Below are 23,882 nucleotides of genomic sequence, written 5' to 3'. Positions count from 1 at the left end.
AAAAAAAAAAAAAAAAAAAAAAAAAAAACCCATCACACACCTCTGGATAATAGTTGCTCTCCAAATGTTTGTGATACCAATGCCTGACCTGCCTTCACAATTCAGTGGTACTGTAAGGTCTTCAACAGAAGTGTCCAACTGCATCACAGCCCATCCCTCCCCCACCCCAGATTCCTATGTACAGCTGTATTACATGGGGTGGATGGGTAACATATGTGTTCACTGCTGAGGGCTTCCTAAAATAAAACTTTCACAATGTGCTCTGGCTGTCTGCTTTTGTCAAAAACTGTTCTGATGTCCCAGTAACAGCTAAACTAGGTAAAATTTTACAGGTGGAGAGGGGTGGGACATCTAAAGAAGACAGGATAGTCAAAGTAATGGTGGACTAGGGTACACCGAGGGACTTTATTTGCTACTCGAACTCACTAACGGAATACAGTGGCATAGTCATGGCTCATAGAAAAACAAGCCAATTTTGAAGAACCACAACTTTACCCTTGGATCATGGCTGTCTTGCCCCTGAAACCCCAACAATAATCCATAACAGAACAAAGAAAAAATGAAAAGACAGAGGATATGACACAGCAAGTAGTAGGAGTCTGTAGGCGAAAGAGTACCGTGTGACTAAGGGAGAACTCAAGTATGAGTCCTAAAAACCAGAACGGAGGAAAGAAAAAACTGGATGGAAAAAAGGGAGGCCGATGGGAACAGAAGACCCCCCCCCCAAATCGAGCATCAACACCCCCAAACCTCTCAGCCCTCGTCGTCTCAACAGCAGCAGCCCTAAACTGCACATGGAACCACTTACAACCAGATGATCCAGTGAAAATTAGTTGCAGATAGAAATCTCATATTTTTACGCAAGTTAATCTGATGGAGGAAGAGGGGGTGGCATCCTCTGAGTTAGGCGATTCTGACAACTCAAGAAGCTGGGTGGTTTTGCAATTGCCAAATCAAAATGTAAGGCGTAGTTTGGGAAGCTGGCAGTGGTTCCAGTAAAACATTGCGCCTTGTGATGTCACCACACAAAACAAAGAGACGTGATCACACTCCAGGCCCAACATATAGCTGAATGGACCCTTGGGACAAAAACCCAAAAAGACAACACAAGTTGACAGGGGAAGCTGGAAAGAATATCAGAGAAATGCAGTTCCACATGCCACTCTCATGGCATCGGTCTTACTTCTGTTGTATGCTACTGGTAAAACAAGGAAGGCATGGGATTAAAAAAAAATTGGGAAAAAAGATCACAAAACTGAAATACAACAGAAGAGTAGGAAAAGAGTTTCACCTTCAAAAGGCATTTTCAGGTTTTTTTTTTTTCTTTTGTTTAAACCTCCTGTCCTGAGGGTCCAAAGAGCTGCATATTTTTAGTTGTAGTCTAGCACTAACATGCTTATTTAAACAAGTCGAGAGCTTGATTAGATAACCAGTTGAATGAGGTGTATTGGAGTACACCAAGTCCTCAATTTACCAGCACACTGGGACAGTCTGTTCGTAACTCCGTTTGTTTGTAAATCCAAAGCTCAATACAACTACCCCTTTATTCATTCACAAGTTCTGTAGAAACCTCAGGTAAAAGAATTAAGTTTGCTGTAAAACATTTAATTCATTTTCATCAACTGTTCATCTAATTTTGCTACATTTGAATCTATTCTAGAAACATATTCCATGACAGAGTACGCAGTTGAAGGGATGCCAGTCCACTGTAGTACTTTTCTTATTTAATAATATGAAATAACATTTGCCACATTCTTTGGCATCTGGCCACTTTCAGTTTATCTATACAATCGATAAAAGCAAAACAGAGAAGTATCTTATTTTATGTGCTGGTTAGGTTTAAAAGTTTTAGACATAGCTAGAAAAAATAAAAATTCTATAAGGCTTTAAAATGATCATCTTCAGGCTACATTAAAATAAAAATGACAAAAATATACTGTCTCCACAAATTCTTGTTTAGCAAATTGACAGATTTGTCACACAAACATCAACATCTGCCATTTTGTTATTGATCACCAATATTCAAAAACAAGTTGTAAACACTCCATAAGAGAAATTCCATCTCATAGTCTTACTCTGGGTTTCTTTTACTGCCAAGTAACAACTGAACACAAACACAGGTGATGTTCACTCTGCAATAAATAATAAACATGAGTCTTAGATACTGTAGTGATTGTAAGTAAAAAGTTGAAGCATTTACACTTTCCTTTGAAGCAAAGAGTATTCCCAGAAGAGCACTAGACAGTTCTCAATTGTTCCAGTGAAGTATGCGATCCATGTGAAATAGTTTCAGTAAAATCTTTGCGAGAGTAGCAAAATAATGAGTTTGAATCTATGAGCATTTCTGTAATACAGCCCTTATTCTTTCACCAGTAACCTAAGGGGTAATTACCCATTTTATCCTGTTATTAGCAAGATAACAGCAACAGTGAAATCAGGTGGACAGAGTGAGGCTGAAGGGTGTGCAATCAAAAAATAACATGCACTGCTTGTTTAAGCAGTTCCATTTTCACCTTGCTCCAGAGGGTAAATGATCATTTAACGACTGCCACCCCTACACCAACTCCGATTGCCCCCCTTCCCATCGCATATGTTAACCATCAGTGCTAATTTGTCCCATTAAAGCTCTCTGGAGAGGAAATGACAGTTTGGAAGGGTGCAATTTTAGAAAAAGAGCCGTCCGACACATCTCCACAGGGTTCAGACAGACTGAAGGCTGGAGAGAACTGGAGATGGCTGGGGGAGACATGTGCCTTCAACCATTTTCTCCACATGGGCAGGGAACACCAGAGTTCAGCGGTACCCATGCGTTCCACTTCCTTTGATTACGATCCGTTAGACAGCCACAATTGTAAAAAATACTTCAACAAAACATACTGGTGCACTTTTCAAGATGTTTTCTAGTAATCAACTGCGTTACACCTTTCTGTACAGCCCCTCATACTGCTCAAGGGAGAACAAAACATGTTTAACCTCAGTCACTATCGAAGTGACCCAAAACTGCACCATTTCTGAGAATTATGACATGATTACGCTGAAGGTACAGTCAAAGTCGAAACACAGACTTTGCACCTGGGAATTACAACATATAATCTGGGGCTGTCTATGACAGATAACGCAATGGAATCTGTCCTGGTGGATTTATCTACTTCGCACTAAGTGCACTTAGCTGATGTCTGCATCCGTGCACAAAGCCCAGTACAAAGGGCATTACTAAAAGTTCCTGGTATCCACAATTTTGGGTGAGTCTCAGACAGGAAGATCAGGACAGTAAATGACTAACAGGTAGAGGTCTATCAGGTCAAGGATTCAGATACGCACTTTCTTATTGCCACCAGGGAGAGATGAAAACTAAAGGCAGTATCGCATCAGCTAGCTCAAAATATCAACAACATTCATGCAAGATGGACAGCATCTCTTCTTTGTCGCACTAAAAAGACATTACAGCATTGATAAGTGACCAACTGATGTTTGTAACGTGGCAAGTCTGGGAGTTGGTGCGGTAACACACAGCCTTCGCTTGAGTCTCAGTTGAGAAAACTGGTGGGAGAAACAGACAGCAAGACTACTTGCAGCTACATAAACATCAAACTAAGACAAACATTTTGTCTGCCTCCTCAAACAGTCTGTTACCTTTGCATCTTAAACCGGGAACCTCCGGAACAAACATGAACATTCCATGTGCCTCATAAAAAAGGGGAAATAAAGTGACAGGTCTGCCATGGAGGAGAATAGGCAGGAGCAGAACCTGCCATGATGCGGACTGAGGGAGAATTTGGTGAAGTAGGATGAACCAATAGCAAACAGTATGACCTAGATGGGGCAGGGGGATAATAGGATAGAAAGGTAAGGCTGTTAATCTCAGAATGACTCTGTGCCTGCACTGGAACAGCTTATGAACCTCTAGTCAGACCAAGCTGAGAGATCAGTATCCCAAACACACAGAGACACCAAGAGGGAAACTAAGAAAGGAGGAGGGAGGGGATAGAGGAGATGGAAAGAAAGAAGGGGGGAAAAAAGGGGGCGAGCCAATACAGCCGGGGCCATGCTATATTTAACGCAGCCAACATGTGGACTTCATTTCAGAGGAAGCACACACATACCTTCTCTGACAAGAACCAGCCAGGGAGTGCCACTCCTCTATGGCTGTCTAACTCTGACTAAGCAGGAACCTGATCTGAACCACACTCTCAGGCACTGATCACACTTCCACATACACTGAAGGTGTGTAATAGGAAAACTGAAGTGTTTGGGCCTTCAAACCAAACCAACGCCCATTCACATCTTTTGAACAGAAGGCATGTAGATCCTTAACTTGAACAACCCTCAGGACATGAGGACCACTCTAGACAGTAAGCGCTAACCCTTTTCTTCTGCACAATCATAATATTTTGTATGAATAACAATCTCACTGCAAATAACTGCAGGCTTCATACATTCCCCTCTCCACAAGATCTGCAGCTAACCCACAGCCACACTGGCTCAGGTAGCACCATTTATATTCCAGCACCTCTACCCTCCACCTACTGTCCCTAGGTGCCTGGACTGTCTAAAGAATGACCTGCTCTGCTGCAAGAAGAGATAAGACAACATCTGATGTCTGAAGTGCTTCCAAATACCGTAGTTGCTAAGCCAGACACCTCCACTAAACTAGGGAGGGAAAGTCAAGGGCAAGAGGGAGGAGACTGAGATACAACAACAAAAGAGGAAGAGAATGAGATTCACTCATGCTTTTAGAATTAAGAGGTTTTATGCATGGTTGGGTCAGTGTTAAGAGGAGACAATATGCTGAAATGTACAGCTGTACATATACATGTTAGGCAAATACCCACCTCTGCAAACACAAGGCAAATTCAGTCTGGTTTAGCCATTAAAGTTTACTGGTATAAAGGCAATGAAAGGTTTGATGGGTCCAGCACAGGTGAGTTAGATCCTAAGATGATGGTAACAGACCAGTGACGACGTGACCATCCTGAAGAGTCTAAAACCATGAAAAGTAAGCTTCTCCTATGACTTAATTTAAACTAATGTTTTTGGTGAAAGCATATCGACAGTTCTCCAGCGAAATAAAAATGTGAAGTGGAAACAAAAAGTAAATAAAATACAGGAGATTTGCTAAAGGATGAGAGATTTGAGGAAATGTAAAAGATGTCTCTGGTACCCACAACTGAATTCTTCTGTGTGGAACATACAGTACACTATTTTCATCATATATATTCAAACTGCCGTACGGTGACATTCTTCTGCACTTTAAGAACATTACATGGATTTTATTGTGCCTTCAACAAAGGAATAAAAATAAAAATGAAGTACTGTATTGATCTTATCTTATGACTAAAGTGTCATCACTTGGGACTTAATTGTTTTTATTTCAGCCATGGATGACGCTACTCCAGAGGTATTTCACATAAGCTGTCATTTTTAATGTTATGACAGTAACTACACTATCCATACAAACCCTTTTTCCTCTACATACATTCCCAGATGTACACAGTTTATTACATTATACCACACTTCATGCATAACACCTTCACAAATCACAATATAAATTGCAGGTTTAAACTGTATATAACATGCGTTTGCCAGTTGAAGTCCCAGGAGGGCCCAACCGTTGTACTGCATATCACTATATGACACAGTTTCCCCTCTGCGCAACTTCAGTGCTTTGTTATGCAAACATCACTGCTATTAACATGATCCTTCACCTAAGCTCAGCAACTATAGTGTTGTCTCATTTTTATTCTTTGTGGCTTCTATTTCATCAAACTGTTACAGAATGTTCCAGAAGAGCGCAAGAAACACCTAACACTTATAAAACTGATAGACAAGTTTAATCTCCTCCTCACGACTGAATCCGATAGCAATTTTGAATAGACGCACATCCCTCTCTGCTTACTAGAGCTAAGCAGGTTGTTTTTTTTCATGTTGATAGGAATAACCTGTTCCAGCAATATTTTCCCTTTCCCATGTTGAAATGTGAAAAATGCACACAGGGGAGTGTCCACAGGCTGCGCCCACGGGGGGTGCAAAGATAAGCACCTGGTGGTGGGAGCTGGGAACACTTCAAGATGGCAGGAGGCACACTGTACCCATAAACACAGCCTTTGGTCACACCTACCCAAACCTGACATCCAGGCTATTAACCCTCACAAGTGATCTCTGATGTGCACTGCCTGAACATCCATATTGGGCAGGTATACTGCAGACCCAGGGAGCTGGCAGACCTGGTGCACACATTTCCATGAAACAACACTCAGTCCCAGAAAGAACAAGAGACTAAATGGCAGGGACAAACTTGGGGTCAATAGCAACATCACACTGGGTGGGGTGGTCAGAGCAGCGCAGGGGAATGTGAGGGGAGACACAGAAGAGAGCTCTCACTTGATGATGAAGGGCCTGAAGGAAGCAAGTCCTAGAGGGGATGAGGATCCATCCATAGGGGAGGGATAGAGGCGTCCCAGGATCAGGAGCAGGAGGAAGAGGCTGGGGTGCAACTTCACCTGCCCGGAGTCACTGCAAGAGCAAAACAAACATGGTAACGCTCTCAGACCCTCAATCTGCTAACATATAACACACACACACACACACACACACACACAGCCAATCATGATTAATACTCCTTTGAAAGCAAGCCACTCTGAAACAAACACCTTCGAACAGTGAAAGTATCCAACTGGGAGGAGAAGAAAGGGCAGAACAACTTAATAATATGAGAGCTTTGAGGAAACAAAAAAATAAGCCAAGAAACAAGACCTGGCATCTGTAAAGTAAAATCTGGCTTTTACGCTCAGACCACAGAGCCTGCTTGCTGGCATTTAAGTAAACATGTACATCACTCAGACACAGAAAAGGCACAAACAAAGAAGACAATATGAAATGGAACTTTGTCCAAACTAAACAGATTTCCTTAAGGCCTTCATACCACTGCATAATCTTTGGCCAGCTGCACATCGGAACCTCCGCAGGCGTGCATTTCATTACAAAATTATTGCATTAAACAGCGCCGACCTCCAATTATGACTGGTCCCCAGGGATAGCCACCCGATCTCAGAAATAGGAAACGCAATAGCCAGTTAATTACAGCCCCATGTCTTTAGTGTGATTTCACTGTTGTTTCAGTTGGACACCACGTCAGCCAAGCTGAGAGCGTGATGTCATTGAGGCATTAGAAGGCAGAGAGAAGAACTTAAAGAATTAGTAACATATGACCAGAGGCCGATGGAAACAAGGGGCGCCCAGCAGTCTAGATGGCAGCAAGAGGGAGTTAAGGAAGAACAGGAGGAAGGCCAAAAAGAAAAACTCAGAGCAAGAGGAAACAACCATAGAGGCTGAAGATATATCCAGAACTCTGATTCTTCCTCTGTTTATTGATCCTTAGGAAGTAAACATAGTGGGCTCTAGGACAACATTGCTTCATGACCCTAGGTCCCTTGGTCATGCACTGCACATCTGGAAACGTACAATTCTGTACAAGAAAAAACCCCCACAAAGGAGCACTTTCAGCAACAGGCTGGCGTAGTTGAGGTGTTCCGTGGAGCAGTACTACTGGTGGTAATTTCTACCACCAGCTATCAGAATCAACAATGTGCCCTCATGCTGCCAGGGGAGGTGACCTCCTAACAACCGAGTGGCACTGAGTTTTTTTTTTTTTTTTTGCATCCTGCCACACCCTGTACCACCTCACTTTACCATCATCTTACTTCAATAGATTCCTACTTCTCTTGCACTTAGATATGCTTGCCTGTTCATTTACTTGCTATTTTTCTACTGATTTATGTTTGGTTACTTTACATGTATACGTGTGTGTGTGTGTGTGTGTGTGTGTGTGTGAGAAGGCAAGTGCTGCTGCAAGCAAAGAGAATTTCCCTCTGGGATTAATAAAGTTTCTGTCATTCATTCATACCATGCTTATTCTGTAACAAACACTACAGATTATGTAATGTACAAAACTAGAGAACATGAGCATTGTGTGTGTGTGTGGGGGGAGTATTTTTTATTTCACAATGTTGTTCTTTTTATTCTAGAACTTAAATTCACCATCATGCCTACACCTATGTAGGAGAAATGAGGCATCTCTTCTCTTTCCATTCCCTAACTTCTGTTCCCCCCCCCCTTTTCCAAAGCTGTTGCAAAATGTTATGGAAGAACTTGGGTCACACCTAAAGCACTGATAAAGGCTGACGGGTGATGAATTCACAAGCTCCTGCGTAGGCTAACAGCCCTAAAGAGCCAAACCCATGTCAGTCCAAATGTCATGCGGAAGATCCTTGTTCAGTGTAGTGCACTCCTCAACAAATACGTCAGGCCTTGAAACAATGAAACGACAGCTTTAAAAGTATGTCTGTAAATAAAATCATGCAAAGTAGCTTCATGTTTAACTTAACCTCCCGCACCCACTACCATCTAAAGCAATATTCCCACACTACACAGTCACTAATAAAGATAGTAAGAGTATCTCTGGGTGAGATTAATGACAGCGAGATACGGCAATGTGGGTCTATTAAATCGCACATGGCTAGTGGCAATGCCGGGACAGCACAGCTCCCTCCATGCCACTGTACCCTCCAAACAACTCACAAAAGGAAAGCTTTACTGCGATTTTAAGAATGAAACCTACCCGCTGTCTTTCCACCATTGTTTTATAAGTCTGATTTATATGGGACATTAAGGGAAGGACACAACAGTGCAAGCACACTTTTCTTAAGCCACTTTGGCAGGGCCCTGGCAGAAGATCTGTCATGGGAAACGGCCGATTCAGCAGCATGTGTAGGAGTGGGAAGGCTGGTGCAACTGACCAGATTGAAAATACATTAACATAATTCAACACACATAAGGAAAATATTGACAGAAGGACCTGGTGGCATTCCAAGCCTTCACCGATGGGCTGGGCAATGCAGAGAGATAATGTCCACTTGGGGAGATTGCTAGGCAGGACACGGAGAATAAATATGTTGACATATGGGCACAACACCCCCCCTGGTGGGAAGGAGTGCTGCACTTACCTTATCTACACCATTTTCCCCAGGAAACCAAAAATCAGTCCAGTGAGGCTCACTTAAATGCATTTAATGAAGCCGCTTTAATGAATTTAATTAAGGGCCCGAGAGAAAAGCTGAGGAGAGGGAAAACAGGAAGGCCGGAGTATTACCAAGAAGGTCTCCTGTGAGTCTAACCCAAACCCCTTGTCCCTTATCCCCCTCCCTTACCTGTCCACAGTTTCAGCAGCTTCTTTCAGTTGCTGCAGGAGGAAGGGGTAAAGAGCAGGGAAGCGTGTGAAGAACTCCCGGCCAGTCATCCTGTGGGTTAGGAAAGGAGGAGGGAAAAAAAAAAAAAAAAAAGACAACGACATTTAAAGTTCAGGCAGTCATGAACTCCTCAGTAGTTTTACAGTACTTAAATATTCAGGTTTTCTACAGAATGTAGGTATTATCCCATCACCCCAGTGGTATGAAATACTCTAGCTATCCCAAATGAGTGGCATCCCATCGCTTTTCCACCATCTCAGAATGGCAACCCTCTACCAGCCCATTCTACCAGACTGGCAATCCCTCACCTCAATGCCACCTCTCAGGAGCGGGATTCCGAACTGCACCAGTGTAGTGGGCCTACTCATGGCCAACTAATCCTAGGTGAAAGGGGGGGTTTCAGCCATCATCTGGAGGTTCGGCTCAAAGAACACTGACACAAGTATGCAAACCTACCTTGAGTACCAGGGGGACCACACAAACATTTAAATATGATGTGTGCTTATGCTCATATGATGTGACTACAGCAACAAATGTACTTGCTCCCACAAATACACATGCTTGTTTTCCTACCTTGGTAGTGATTTTACACTGACTTCAACTTTAAGGCAATAATTTCCAGGATCACCCCAGTGAAATTCCACATTTTGACATGTACAACAAATAAAAAAGTTCATGTGCTTAGTTTAAAGACCAACTGAATTCTCAAAAAAGGTATTTTTATTTTGTGGGAACATGCCCACATCATTATCCCCCCCACAAAGGGTACAAAATCCTTTGGTGACATATTTCAAAATTAACAAGACACAAAGACCAAGGCCCTGAACATGATGCGGCATGGTTAGCAAATGCCCACAAGTTGCACCATGAATGATTCATACAGGCCTTCAGCACAGCACAAAAGCAAAAAGCCAGAAAAGCACACATTATCTGACAGGGGTGTAAGCCCCACCCAAGTCAAACTGCATCTTAGGAATGACTGAAGAATAAAACAAAGAAAGAAAAAACAACCTACAAGGTCTGGCTTCTTAACCACTTCCTTATATATCAAAGGTTTAAAGCCCTATAAAGCAGTCATTAAACACAGACTGGTTTTTTTTTTTTTTTTTATGGGGCTGATGTTAACTGGGACAGAAACAAAGTTTGTGGTTTATGTTTGTTTATTCGTTAGAAAGCAGCAGGTCTGGAACAAACCTTTGAGCTGGTTTCCCCCCCTCAAGCGGACACTGGTGGGCTTGGCAGATGACTGGGAGTCTAAAAACATTCCAGTACTTGCAGTCATAGGTTGCCTGTGATCCCTTTGCTGAATGGTTTAGTTAATTTTTCAAGCTTAGCAAAACTGCTCTGACAAACATCATAGTCCCCTTGAACGATGGCACTTCAGGTTACACCACCACCGCTTACTGGTCTTGGAGTAATACTCAGTAGCAATAACCAACCCAGCTGGATCCAGTTCATGGGGTGGACAAGGGGAAATTGCCCCTGCTATATCAAATTGGGTTAATGAATTCAACAAAAGTTGATCTGGGGTTCACCCTGCCAGCTATGACCCCACTGTAACCAGCACTGAAAGTCTAAGCTCTTTTCCCCCTACATCTTACAATACCATATGGGCCACAATGCCCAGATATGTCAGAGTGTAACCATGTTAACTAGGCAGGCCAACCTCTCACGTGAAAGGACTCCAACAAGCACAGCTACAGCACCAAAACCAGCTCCCTACACAAGATTAGCAGTGACACAGCCCAATGTAGTAGCAGTTAGCCAGCACAAAGACCCGTATTCTTTCGCATCGGATTAGAAACTTATTAAGGGCAAAACGGTTTTAATTTGCCTGGCCACTCTGCGTTGTGATTCCCAAGTACTCTCCCACCCCCACGCCACCCCTACCATGTCTGTCAGTGAGTGCCTAAAGCTACCACTGCTCCCTGCTCTTTCATCGGACTCAGCTGCTGCTTTCAGTGCTTTGTCACGGAAAGACTGGCGATCAGCCATCAGAGTTTGAATCACTTTCAGAGTTGGGACTTCTCCCTAGTGCACCTGTACTCGAAAAATGGAGCTCAGTTCTGCAGAGTCCAGAGAGTCAGTCAGATGGAGCTGGTTTGGTGACTATGTCACCAATTCTCGGTTCTGTGGCTAAGAAAACCAGAATAAGAGATTTTAGGGAATTTCTGTCTATTGCTATGGGTTGTTTATTTAAAGACCACTGTCTAGACTCTTATTGTACTTGTACAACACCCTCCTGTGTAGTCAAATAATAAAGTCTCAATTTCAGTCATCATGAGTATAATCTGGGATAGTAGGGCACCTTGTCACATTGCTGCTACCATTAACATTAGTGCCACACAGCATATGCAGAAATACAGAACATTAGGGCCAGGAAACAAGGCAACAGTGTGAGTGAATCTGAGCGAATGAGACAGCAAGTCAGGACTGAGAGAAACAACTCAGTCCAGTCGTCACTGAGTGTCTGGATCCAAAACCTGTTATTTCTAAACCCTAAAATGGCCAAACTGCTGACAACCAGAAGAATCCCACCTGAGAGCCATGGGATAAAAACACACTTCAAATCCTACTTGCGATGCTCTCCAGAGGCCAAGGAAACCTTGACACAAGGACAGGTCAAAAACAGCTCTAAGAAAGGATAATTTAGTTGTTACATCAATTATTTATAAATCTGTCAGTTATCACTGTAAGTTGCTTTGGACAAAAACATCTGTTAAACAAGCGCATGCATTATTTTTTAAAAGTTTATTTTAAAAACTACAAACAGAAAAGAATTGAATCTGTTCAAAAGTAAAGCATACAAAAGCAAACTAATGGAGACATGACTAAACTCAGTAGCAGCAATGCCAACTTTCCTTTGTATAAAACATGCTGAAAGAGATGACACTGTGAAAAGCATAAAGTGAATTTTAGGCCATGTCACAACTTGCCCTGTTTATCTGCATGTTTACATTCTTGTTGAGATGCACCCCCCACTCTACACTGAGCATACACTATGGTGCTGTTGACCTGGAGATGGTAAACATTCTGGCACCCTCGGCCCTGTGCCGAGACCACGCTCGGTTTCACCAGCTATGGTGAGACAGACCATGGACCTTGACCACCAAGCAAAACACTCCAAGGGGGGTGATCCAGGAAGCCAAGCTGATCAGGCACACAAGACACCAGTCACTCACAGAACAAAAAAGGCTTCAGAAATAGCTGGTTAGAAGAGAAAGACCTTATAACCATTTTAACACACACAAGTAATAAATTATGTCATCAACTATCCATAGAGTATACATGGACCCAAAGAAAGACATTAAAAAAAAAATTTAAAAATATAAAACCTGCCACAATACTGCAGTTAAAGGCCTAATAATTGGCCCATTCCACAATAAATATATAAATAACATTTCACCGTTCTGTGAATGTGCAAATATCAGAAGAAACTCCTTTCCATTATTACACCGTCTCAGTGCCAGAACAACCCAGATAGTCTGTAAAGGTGAATAGTCTACAAAGATGAGCAATACTGGCGTTCAGCTAAGAAAAAGGTAAACTTCATACAGCTGTTCCAGTGTTTGTCCCCCAAACTAATGATCAACTGTGCGCAAAAAAAGTAAAAATAAAATAAAATAAAAAAGCAGATTCGGAATTAGGTGTTAAAAACAAGATGGCTTAGGTTTTTGAGGCTTTTAACCTGAAATGCAAACACATGAAAGCAAATAGTGCCTGTAGCTGCACACGCACATACACATACATACATACATCACATACAACCCTGCTGCGGCAACCTCCACTGAGTTGTTTACAGAAACCAGCTTCTGAAGCCTAATAGCGAAGTATGCCTAAGGCATGACAGGACTAGTGGGTCCGATGCACTTCACCTCCACTGCAGTCTGGCGATCAGAAACGGCATCCTTGCAAAAAAGACCACAGCGAGACCAAACAAAACACGGGCCGGGCAGACATTGAAGTGGACAGCCTGTCGGAACAGATTTACTGCACCCAAAATACAGAATCAAATCATCGCAATAATAATATGCAGCAGACTTTGAAGAGAGAGAGCAGTGGGGGTGAAGAACCAACACACAGCTTGAGCAGTTTCAGCTGGAAAAGTTTGGGATTCTTGCAGAATATCCAGAATGCATGCTACACAACCAAACAGAAATAACAGAACAAAATCTGACAGATGTTGCAGTGGTTTGAAATGTCAATTAGCACAAACATCACTGGTTGTAACAGTATTTGATGGATTTCACAGACAGTAGTATGCAAAACTCTAAACCAACCAAAAATTAGACAAACTAAATACACTACTCCTGATATATGTGCACAACTTCAAGGATCAGTAGCTGATCTGAGCTCCTGCTCATTTCTTTTCAACCACATCTACTACCAAGGATTATTACCATCCTGTACTCCCAACATTTACTGAAGCACTTATTTCACCTCTGGGGAAGGTGATATTAGAGGTGTTGTTGCAGGAAAAAGCCTCATAAGGAACTTTCAACCAGGGTCAAAAGTCAGGAGCAAGTATCAAGAAGACCAACATTTTGAAACTGAGGACAAGCTGCACATAGATCTGGAAATGAATGAATGAAAAACCCGGTTAATCTCCAGAAATTCTCTGCCCTTTGTTCTCATCTTACCAAAACTCTGTTACAAGGTCACTGAGAATACAGCACCCCCTCAAAACCAACTTGATGCCATGGCAGGGGAGATATTTAGAGAGAGGGCTGTGTGACAAGCAGGACTGTTCCAGATTCATAATCCTGCAGCTGAAACAACCAACCCAGGAGCAAAACACTTTTCTCACAGACAGTTATGAGAATCAAATGATAAAAGCATCGTGTTCCACAGTACACAAACATACATGTTAATTCTATTGACCGGGAAAATAAAACTGTCACACAACTCAGACACCAGGACAAGAACTGTAAAGGTATGGTCAGGATGCCTGTGAAAAAAATCCCTGAGAAGAAGAAAGAGTGAGAAGGAGACTGGCAGCTGAGAAAAAGGATGAAGAATAAATGGGGGGGAGAACAGGGAGTTGAGGGGGGGGGGGAGGCAGAAGATGAGTGCCAATCTTGTAGAAAGGCCACGTTCTTTAAACAAACATTTTCAGTTGGAAACTGTATGTATCATTTACGTCTGCTGTAAATAAACAGAGGGGTTGTGATTGATTACCTCACCCAGGCCAGGCCCTGAAAGGGAGACACTTACACAGCAGGACCACAGTGCCCCCTGGTGACAGATGACAGATACAGTATGTAGTGTGCGTGGGGGGGGGGGGGGGGGGGGGGGGTGAACACAGGCAACTGGGTTCAAGCAGGTCTGCTCGACTGACCTGTTCTTCTTGGAGTGCTCATCTTTGCCCTTTTTGACACCAAAGATTCTGGTGATCAATGTGCTGAAAAGGAGGGTGGATGAGTTCCGTACCTGGGTCAACGATATAACGGGAAAGGGGGAGACAGTTCAGTTACGGTACTCATGTTTCTCTAACTCCACAGTTTCTTCCCCCCTGCTGCATAGCTTAATGTAGGCTCTACACTTCATGGTCCAGCAGGTTTTGCAGTTCTCATCATACCACCAAAAGCCCAGAAAGGGGGTAACAAGGGGTCAGTCAAGACAACAGGTTAAATAGGGTAGCTGAGAATACAGTGGAAAAAAGGGCTACCTTTAGATCTGAAGGTCATGGGTTCAAATCCTGCCTAATGTTATAGAAGCTTAGAGCAATGTACTTACTATGAATTGCTCCAGTAAAATTGCCCAGTTGTTTAAACAGGTAAATAACTGGGTAGCATAACACTGTACGTGGTTGTGAAAAGAAGCATTTGCTAAATTAATAAATGTTTAGTCATTCAACGTGCAACTAGAGCACAGACACCTGGATTCAGGACACCAGAACAGTCCCAGTCTGCTCCCTGCCCACAACTCAATACTGCAGATCAACATGTTGAAAGATAGCAGAAATTTACAGATTCTACAGCTGAGGCCGTTTCAGACTCTACCCACAACTTTCCATGCCTCCATAACAGTCCAGTTTATAGCAAAAGCACATTGCTATTTATTTGCACTCTGTCAGAAACCTTGGATGCGTTCATTGTTTACCACCAATGTTAATCCATCTCTAATGGTTTTTTTGGCAGGATCTCTCCTGCAGTTCCTCCTACAGCTAGCTTGTTGCAGATGTCAGGAAAATTAAAGTCCTTGGTTTGATTAAAAATCTTCTCCCTCTATCCAAGACCATGTAACATATCAAGTTCAACAGCAAAAAAAAAGCAGAATCAGAGTTCTCAAATAGTCAAATTAAGTCTGGAACAGATCAGAGAAGTATACTGTATTATTGTAGTCTTGCATGGATCAGTAAACTGAATGTTAACTTGAGTGTAGCATACACAGTGCAAAAGAAATAGAACAGAACAACAGTACTGATGGTGCACAAACAGCCGATTCTAATACTACAAAACTGTGGAGGAAAACGTTATTATATGCACACAGTTGTAGTGTGTGCTCAGTGTCTATCCAACCCAATACATTACATTTAGACAGATTACAGCCGCAGATTAACTGACTACATACCATCAGAAGGTCGGTTTCTGACCTCAGTTCTTTAACAGACTAATCTCTTCTATGCGTTCTGGAACACCTAACTCATGATCAGGCCAGTAAGACCCATTGAAAACTTTGGGAATTTAGACTACAGGGCTGTTGATAGCCTTAATTACCCATTCATAACTTTGGGAATGTACTAGAACAAGCTGAAAGGCCATGCCAGCAGCATCCAAACCTGACTCAGACTAATTAGCTATCCAGTTTTAAGATAAACTTACTCTACAGTTACCCAATATGCCATCTTACTGCCTCAGACAAGGGCCTAGGAAGGTACACTGGCACATGGTCTTTTAGCCTCAGGTTGTTTCTTTGGGTCATGTCCAGGGTGTCTCAAGACATCAAAGTATCAAAGAGGCACAATGGTAGGAAGTCACAAGGCACGCATTTTTTTTTTTTTTTTTTTTTTTTTTAAATCTGAAAGACCGCATCCATGGCCCTCAGTACGTATGATGCCCTGGGCCTCTATCAAATAACCCTCATACAGTATATACACATACCCTGAGTATTTTTTTTTTCCCTTCTTTATAACAATAACTTCATCACCCAGACATCTGGTACAGGCTAAAAGCACAAACAAGAAAGTGGGCAAGAAGTCAATTTTTTATACTTTCAGAACTGTGAAGTCAGGACAGCGGTATGGGGAGAATGTTTACTTTTAAAACCCATTATGTAACAATTCCCTTCTTAGAAAATGACAGTCATGTTAGGTATTACCCACAGGGAGTGAGATTATTTAACAGGGCACTCTTACATGAATTGTTATATGAAATCAGAAGACCATTTGTCCATGACTGTAGAAAAGAACTTCACGAATTTTATATATATGTATATGGTTGTGAGAGAAGTCTGTTATATACTTACAACAAATAACTAAGTGTAAGGGAGACAAACAGCTTTCAAATGTGTTTGTGTCTGAATATCCTTTAATCTTTAAGAATGTAACAGAAGGAAGTTCTTAGAGTTTGTGTAAACTCACAGAAGATTACTACGACTACTGTGCGGTACATTAGTATGATGAGGAAAGATGAGAGGTAAGGGGAAAGTGATGCAAAAAATAGCACAGGGCAATGATGCATGAGGTACAAGAGGTGGAAGACTCACTGCCCAGACTGGGGAGGTGAAGCCCAGCACTGCCGCCTGCATGCCTTCGGAAACAAAAGGTACAATATTTTCCCCCAAGCGTGTGTCCCGATACAAGGCTCGGAGGATGTTCAAGGCATGGACCTGCAGGCATGTACACAGACCAAAACAAATAACTTAGAAACAGCACACGTGATCCACACACATATAACGTGGTTACCTACCCCAGTACTAAGAGTCACACAGTAAAGCTCCTCTTGAGTGACAGCAGATAATGTTTGTCCTACAGTGTAAAACTGGTTTAACGTATTGACAAGGAGGTGATACTGGAGGGGGCCTCACTACACCCCAAGACTGGAGCCCCCATCTTTGACCAACAGACTCGGAGCGGTCATTCGGGGGGGGTCACCAAGCTATCACTACTTAGTATAGAGGAGTGTACATAAGTCCTTATTTAAACTTTCATAATAGTAGCATTAACGATAAGTCTGTAAAACAGGCCATATTTTCCAGAAGGTATTTTTATGAAGAACATAGCATGCACTCTCCCCCTTGAAACAAAAAAGATACAAACATATTAAAACAGCAAAGGCCTTAGTTCAGCATCACTGCTGTAGAAGAGGATGTGTGTCAGGGGTGTTGAGTGCAAGGAGAGATGGTAACTCCAATGTTGTACAGTCTGTCAAGTTAATAAAATAATACCAAATTGAGTCTTAATTTTACCTGTGACTATGCTTACTGGTGTGAATAGCAGCTTAAGGCCAAAGAAGGAGAGGAAGGCCAATGGCCCCCAATCCATTTGTCCAGGTATATGAATATGTCATAACCACAGATTTCCCCTTAAGAATACAACAAAGGAACTGACTTCCCTTCTATTAAGTGATTTAACTCATCTTTGTAAAGCACTGAACAAAGGATCAAAATATAACAGTAACAAAGAAAAAAGATTAACTATACATTAAACTACCACTGAACTATACTAGTTAGTAGAGGTATAAAGTGGGCACAGAGCAAAAGAAAATAAAAATATATCTTCATCTTTCAACCAAAAGGGAAGGGAGAAAAATAAACCAAGTACCAGTTGCTACACAACCCCTCCTGGACAGTTTTTGCTCCAAATCTTCACCCTGTTCTGCACTGGATAAATAATTATAGGTGCATTTGGGAGCTCAGGCAGGAGTACAAGGAGAAGAATGCAGTCCAAACTGTTAAGCTGGGGAATGAAGCACTCAAGGGATGAGCAGCATGTGTATATATGTACCTGTGGTACCGTGCTGTGGCCAGTGGGAAGGGGGCATGGGGGAATTGCAAGACCAATCAGTTCCTTCATCGTTGCTTTGAGAAGGCTGCAGGAGGAAGACTTTGGCTCTGAAGACAAAAGGGCCTGGAGATTCATGATGGGTTAGAGAAACAGGGACAGAGGGTAGGGAACACAGAGACATTTGTTCAGATTTTGAATAAGGTTACTTATCTTTTACCACATCCAAAAACAAAATTGAAAGAACGTGCTGATCATAAGTAATCTGAAAAATATCCATACAGTGACCTCAGGCCAAGTTACAAGCCTCTTTGACAGTACAAGAGTGAGAGAAGCTCTCTTTCCTGACAGCCATGAGACAAGGCCTCTCAGTCCCCTTCTTGATCAGACGCAGCTGTTTGATTAGGTCACAGTCACTGCAATCTCACTGCCGGCCAGCCATGTCCCATTGCAACAGAAAGCCCAGAACCACACCCATCCGGATCGCTCAGAGCCAGGGACATCAAGCTGAACTGCTTGCTCTGTGTAAGGCCCAATCCAAATTCCAGGGAGTCAGACACTCTCCCTATCACGGTTATGCAATCAGCCACAGCCTCCGCTCAGCTGCCATGATGACAGGGAGGAACAGAGCCCCTTTTTCCTATTTAGTGCCTGTGATTGAAGCACTACAGTGCATTATGGAAGCTTTTAAGACCAGTAAGCATGAGCAGGAGGGTCAGTGAAGGGTCGGGCAGATACTGTGTTCCTCCAGCACTGACACCATGGAAGAATTTTTTTTTTTTTTTTTTTTAAAAAGCATACCACTTAGAAAAGGAAGAGAATACCTTGCATTTATAGGCTGATTTGAGGTTTAAGGAATGGCTACAGGCAAATACACATGCAAACACACCTGTATGTAGAAGGGTATGCCTGCACTGCGTCGGGTGGCACACAACTTAGATGAGGGGTCACTCGATTTGACCTGCTCAAGGACTTCCTTCAACCATAGTTTGGGTAGCTGCTGCAGTGTCTGACTTCCACTCCTGTGAAACAGTGGGGGGGGGAGAGAGGGGGAGAGAGAGAGAGAGAGAGAGAGAGAGAGAGAGAGAGAGAGATCAACTGGAGAGCTCAGGCTTCATAATTCCAGCCATCCATTCATCCATCTTCTTAACTGCTTGTCCTGTAGGGCAGTGCCAATAGGGTGAGCAGAGAAGCCCAATCATCCCTGTCCCTCGCAACTTCCTCCAGCTCAACCCAGGGGATCCCCAGCCGCTCCCGGGCCAACTGTGAGATATAATCTCTCCAGCGGGTCCTGGGCTGACCTCGGGGTTTCATCCCAGTTGGCCGTGCCTGGTATACTTCCAACGGGAGGCTCCCAGGGGGCATCTTTACCAGATGCCCGAACCACCTCGACTGGTTCCTCTCAATGCGGAGGAGTAGCGGCTCTACTCCGAGCTCCTCCCGGGTGGCCGAACTCCTCACCCCGTCACGGAGAGCGAGTCCCACCACCCTGCGAAGAAAACTCATTTCAGCCATTTGAATCCATGACCTTATCCTTTCTTTCATTACCTAGAGTTCATGACCACAGGTGAGGGTAGGGACATAGAGTAACTGATAAATAGAGAGTTTTGCCTTATGGCTCAGCTCCCCCTTCATCACTACAGTCCGGCAGAGAGACCACATTACTGCTGTCACTGCTCCCAGTCTGCAGCCGATCTCACACTCCCTTCTTCTTTCACTTGTGAATAAGACCCCAAGATACTTATACTCCTTCACCTGGGGCAAACTTTCTCCCCTTACCTGAAGGGGACATGCCATCCTTTTCCATGAGAACTTTTTAAAAAATATTTAAATAAAAAAAAAAAAAAAAAATCACCCTCAGAATAACTAAATCTTCAACCTTCTCTGAAGGTATGTCACATTTGTTCTTGCTGATCAAACAACTAAATGTGATCAAATTTAGCAGAACATGAGCTCCAACCCCATAACACACGTACAAAATTATCTTGGTACTCATAGCTTAACCACATAACAGAAAGAATATAATATATATTCCCACAAGCAGAAGAATGAAATGGACACACACAGAAAGCTGTGGAACACTGGGCTCATTGTAGTCATTTCTTAAAAGGTTTGATCCTCTGGAGTGCAAATATAATCCGCTCTCTAGACACAACAGAAAAAGTACTTAACCGATTCTTTATGAGTGCACTCTGTGGGGCTATAAATGTGGGCTTGGCATTGGGTTTGGGGCAGTGAGGTCAGAGAGGCTGATCTCAAACAATGAGCAGAATTCAGTAATAACAACAGAGAAATAAATTCAGTCAGGTGAAACAGTGTAGCAACCATGGAACGAAGCAATGGTGAAAGCATTGAAAGACAGCGGACACACAGCTTCTCTCATTTCCTATTATTCTCAGAAACACGAACATACAAGCACACATATATTGTAGGAAAGAAAGTGGAATGTGGTTCCCAGTTATGAAAAGAGATTTTGTTTTTACAAGGTGTGGCAGGCCAAGGTGAAGGAGTCCAGATCAAACAATCTGGCTTGGGGAAAAAGAGACCAAAAAAAAAAAAAAAAAGGGGGGGGGGGGGGGTCTACAGTAATGAATCCCCTAGACCATTAAGAACACCCACCCACAGACCAGAACAAACCCTCCAAAAAACAAAGCTATACATGAAAGTGTTGAAATTAAGCCCTCCATAATCAACACCTCATTTTCTGTCACTGCTTGACATTTGGCCTTCTTTCTTCCATTTTAATAGTTTGAAGTTATGAGATCAACTCTCATTTACTCTGTGGATGCCGCTGCCTCTGATCATGCATTCCACAAAACTAGTATGCTCCTTTTACCATGACATTGTTTTCAGAGGTCAACATGTCAAATGTAACACTATGGTCTTATTCTACAATACAATGATCTTGGGAATCATCTCCATCAACCAACAGTTTTTTTCAACATTTAGAAATATCACTGCAGTACACGTTTCAGATATTTAATGATTCCTCGTTATGTTTCTGTAGGCATTCCTTCAAGATCAATTTCCTTTGCCTCCAAATGAAATTGTAATTGTTTGGCCAGGGTGGGGTGCCTAGGATCCATGTGGTCGAGGGTACTGGTCCTAACTCAGGTATGGAGGCTTCCCGCCAAGCACAGCACTCAAACCCACAGCCAAACATTCCTGAAGCTAACAGCTCCTTCAGGCCAGGACTCCACCACTGGGGAGGGAAAAGGGCATTGCCACAAGAGAACAGATCTCAATGAGAGGTCAGTAAATATTTGCACAGTGAGATTTGAGTCACACAATGAGCCCTCTGTTAATCAGTGATTCAGCCATAAAGAGCGACATCACAAAGGAAAATAAATCCTCACCCCCCTCCCCCTGAGTATGTTCTTCAGCGCAAAGCTGAGTGCATGGCTGAAACAAAGCCACAGCACACAGATCTACTTGGCTTTCCCCAATGTGTTTACATCCCACCATAACACACTGGCAAGTTCCATCCATTTGCCTTGAATCTGACAAATGCAGCATGAGAGTATGCATACACAGACCCTGATGCATCTCAGATGTCCGTAGAGGGCAGAATGAGGATGGAACCCAAGCATAAAGGTCAGTAGGTTAACCATGCCTTGCAAAGGAAGGACATTTCTATAAACCTTTATTCTAGTGTAACCTCCCAGGTTTAGAGTAATACACACTCGAATACCAAAAAGATTACACATGTGCAAATTTAACACCTCTGGGGACAGAAACAGAATATTTTTTAAATATCTTGGTTTCCTGCTGTATTATCCTCCAGGACAAAGCGAATCATGGAGGAACACAGCCACCCTGCACGGGCACTTTTCTCTTTTCTGCTCTCTGGAAAGCGGCTTAGGTCTATTCCAACCCGCACTGCTAGGTTCAGGAACAGCTTTTACCCCACTGCTGTAAGAGAGTCTTCAACACACACTAATGTGCAATATCAACAATGATACTGGACTTTACACTGTCACTTTTTGCAACTAGAATTTGCACTGATCCCTCCAAGCACATAACTTGCATTGTCACTTTTCAGTATTCTGGCTATTAATTGTTATTGGCATTATTTATTGCTTTTTTGTGGGTAGCACTACCTATCGTGTTGTCTATAGTCTGTGGAGAAGCATTCAAGCAAGAATTTCATAATACTTTTTACACGGTACTTGTACTTATGACAAACCTTAAACTTGAACTATTAACACTTGTGTCCCAGCTCCTTTAACCTCCTCCTCACCTGCAGAGCATGTCAGTGAGGTGCACAAATCCCACGTATGCCAGCTCAAAGGCCCCACGATGACGGGACTGCAGGAGTTGTTCTCGGAAGTACCGGCCCACTCCTTCCACCTGAAAGGAAGAGGAGGAAGGACCCACAATGTTACCAACAGTATCACAGAAATTATCACCAAAAAAAGACATTGAGGAGATACAGGAATGGAATCATTGATTCATACACAATGACAAAATGACAACAAAAGACCTTGTCAGTAAAACTCATGGTTACTAAATGCAGGTCTATTAAAATGAACATGATATACAGGTGGACTGGAATCCGACAAAAGGGCTAAGTATCAAATAGCATGCAGGTCTCCATGCTAAGAGGTGAGGTAGGGCAATAGGTTCACCTTTAAGCCCCATTGTGTAATGTTAGTGCTCAGGCCCCATAGCTCCAATCCATTATACACACAGCTGTATAGGGGAAAAACAGGCTAGAACAGCCCCAGAGGCCTTCATTGGGCATGCACTGTAAATGCATGCCAGCCTTTTCTCAGCCAGTCCACAAAAGCCCAACATAAAACTCAAGACTCCTCACCATATCAGGGACGGGCAGATTCTGAGCTATGCAAGTTACCTGGATAAAACCTGAGTAACACAACAATAATGTAATGTAGCATAACAATAAATCCCAGTATTACAGTGTACTCCAGGAGTTACAAACTGGATCCCTCCAAGAACTTACAATACTGGCACTTCTATTTGCTGCACAGTTTGTGTAATTATAAAAGTCTCAGATTCTCTGCGTCTTTATTTAGGCAGCACTTCCTGTTTGCAACGGGCCTTTCCCAGAAACTCCACGTGTGGACAGTTTCCCAACTGTGGAGCCGGATAATTATACACTTTGTGTTACTGACCCAAATCGCTGCTTTCCTCTGCTTCCCACTAAGAGACTTAGGATTTAAACCTCGGCCCCTTCTTGTTGTTGTTTTGACTTCATCGAACCAGACAATTCAACTAAACAAAATCCTGAAAGACCAACTCAGAAGAGACAAAGACCAAAGTACTTCCAACAGAGAAATCATGGACATTACTGGACACAACGGGGCCACAGGATGTTTTTAAGGGCACTAAAAACTCATCTTAAATCTTGGAAAATCTGATCTTTAATCTTGAAGGTCCTATCACACCATGGGTGCAAGGTGTTCCAGGAAAAGTAGTTCCATGCTGGTCCCGCATTACTTGAGTCTGTGTGTTTGCAGTGAAAACAAAGTTAAGCCCTTATATCAACAGCTGAAGCCACACCAGGATGAACAGCATGAATACAGTCCTCCACCTATATGAACAAGCCTAGCCAACTGTGAGCAGCCAGCTGGGTTACATAAAGCCAAAAAAAAAAAAAAAAAAAAACCCACCAGGACACTGGTCAAGATAGTGACACAACAAAACACAAAAACCTTCCACAAGCAAAGAGG

The 23,882-nt window shown here is 42.8% G+C and overlaps 1 protein-coding gene across 4 annotated transcripts in view; it reads right to left on the bottom strand.

Annotated features, from left to right (window-relative positions):
- Positions 1–23,882, bottom strand: part of thada (THADA armadillo repeat containing) — a 63,197-nt gene that overhangs the window by 26,669 nt on the left and 12,646 nt on the right. For all 4 annotated transcript variants that reach the window (XM_018724998.2, XM_018725000.2, XM_018724997.2 and 1 more), the window contains 7 exons: positions 22,430–22,539; positions 19,079–19,211; positions 18,193–18,315; positions 16,953–17,075; positions 14,584–14,675; positions 9,207–9,296; positions 6,382–6,513 (listed from right to left, as the gene is read on the bottom strand). In XM_018724998.2, coding sequence (XP_018580514.2) covers positions 6,382–6,513; positions 9,207–9,296; positions 14,584–14,675; positions 16,953–17,075; positions 18,193–18,315; positions 19,079–19,211; positions 22,430–22,539 — 803 coding nt within the window. The remainder of the gene's footprint in view (positions 1–6,381; positions 6,514–9,206; positions 9,297–14,583; positions 14,676–16,952; positions 17,076–18,192; positions 18,316–19,078; positions 19,212–22,429; positions 22,540–23,882) is intronic.

The sequence above is a fragment of the Scleropages formosus genome, chromosome 8, assembly GCF_900964775.1.
Source record: "Scleropages formosus chromosome 8, fSclFor1.1, whole genome shotgun sequence".
In the NCBI taxonomy this organism is placed as follows: domain Eukaryota; kingdom Metazoa; phylum Chordata; class Actinopteri; order Osteoglossiformes; family Osteoglossidae; genus Scleropages; species Scleropages formosus.
The sequence above is the reverse complement of the archived record's forward strand: the minus strand, read 5'-3'. Positions and strand labels throughout refer to the sequence as shown.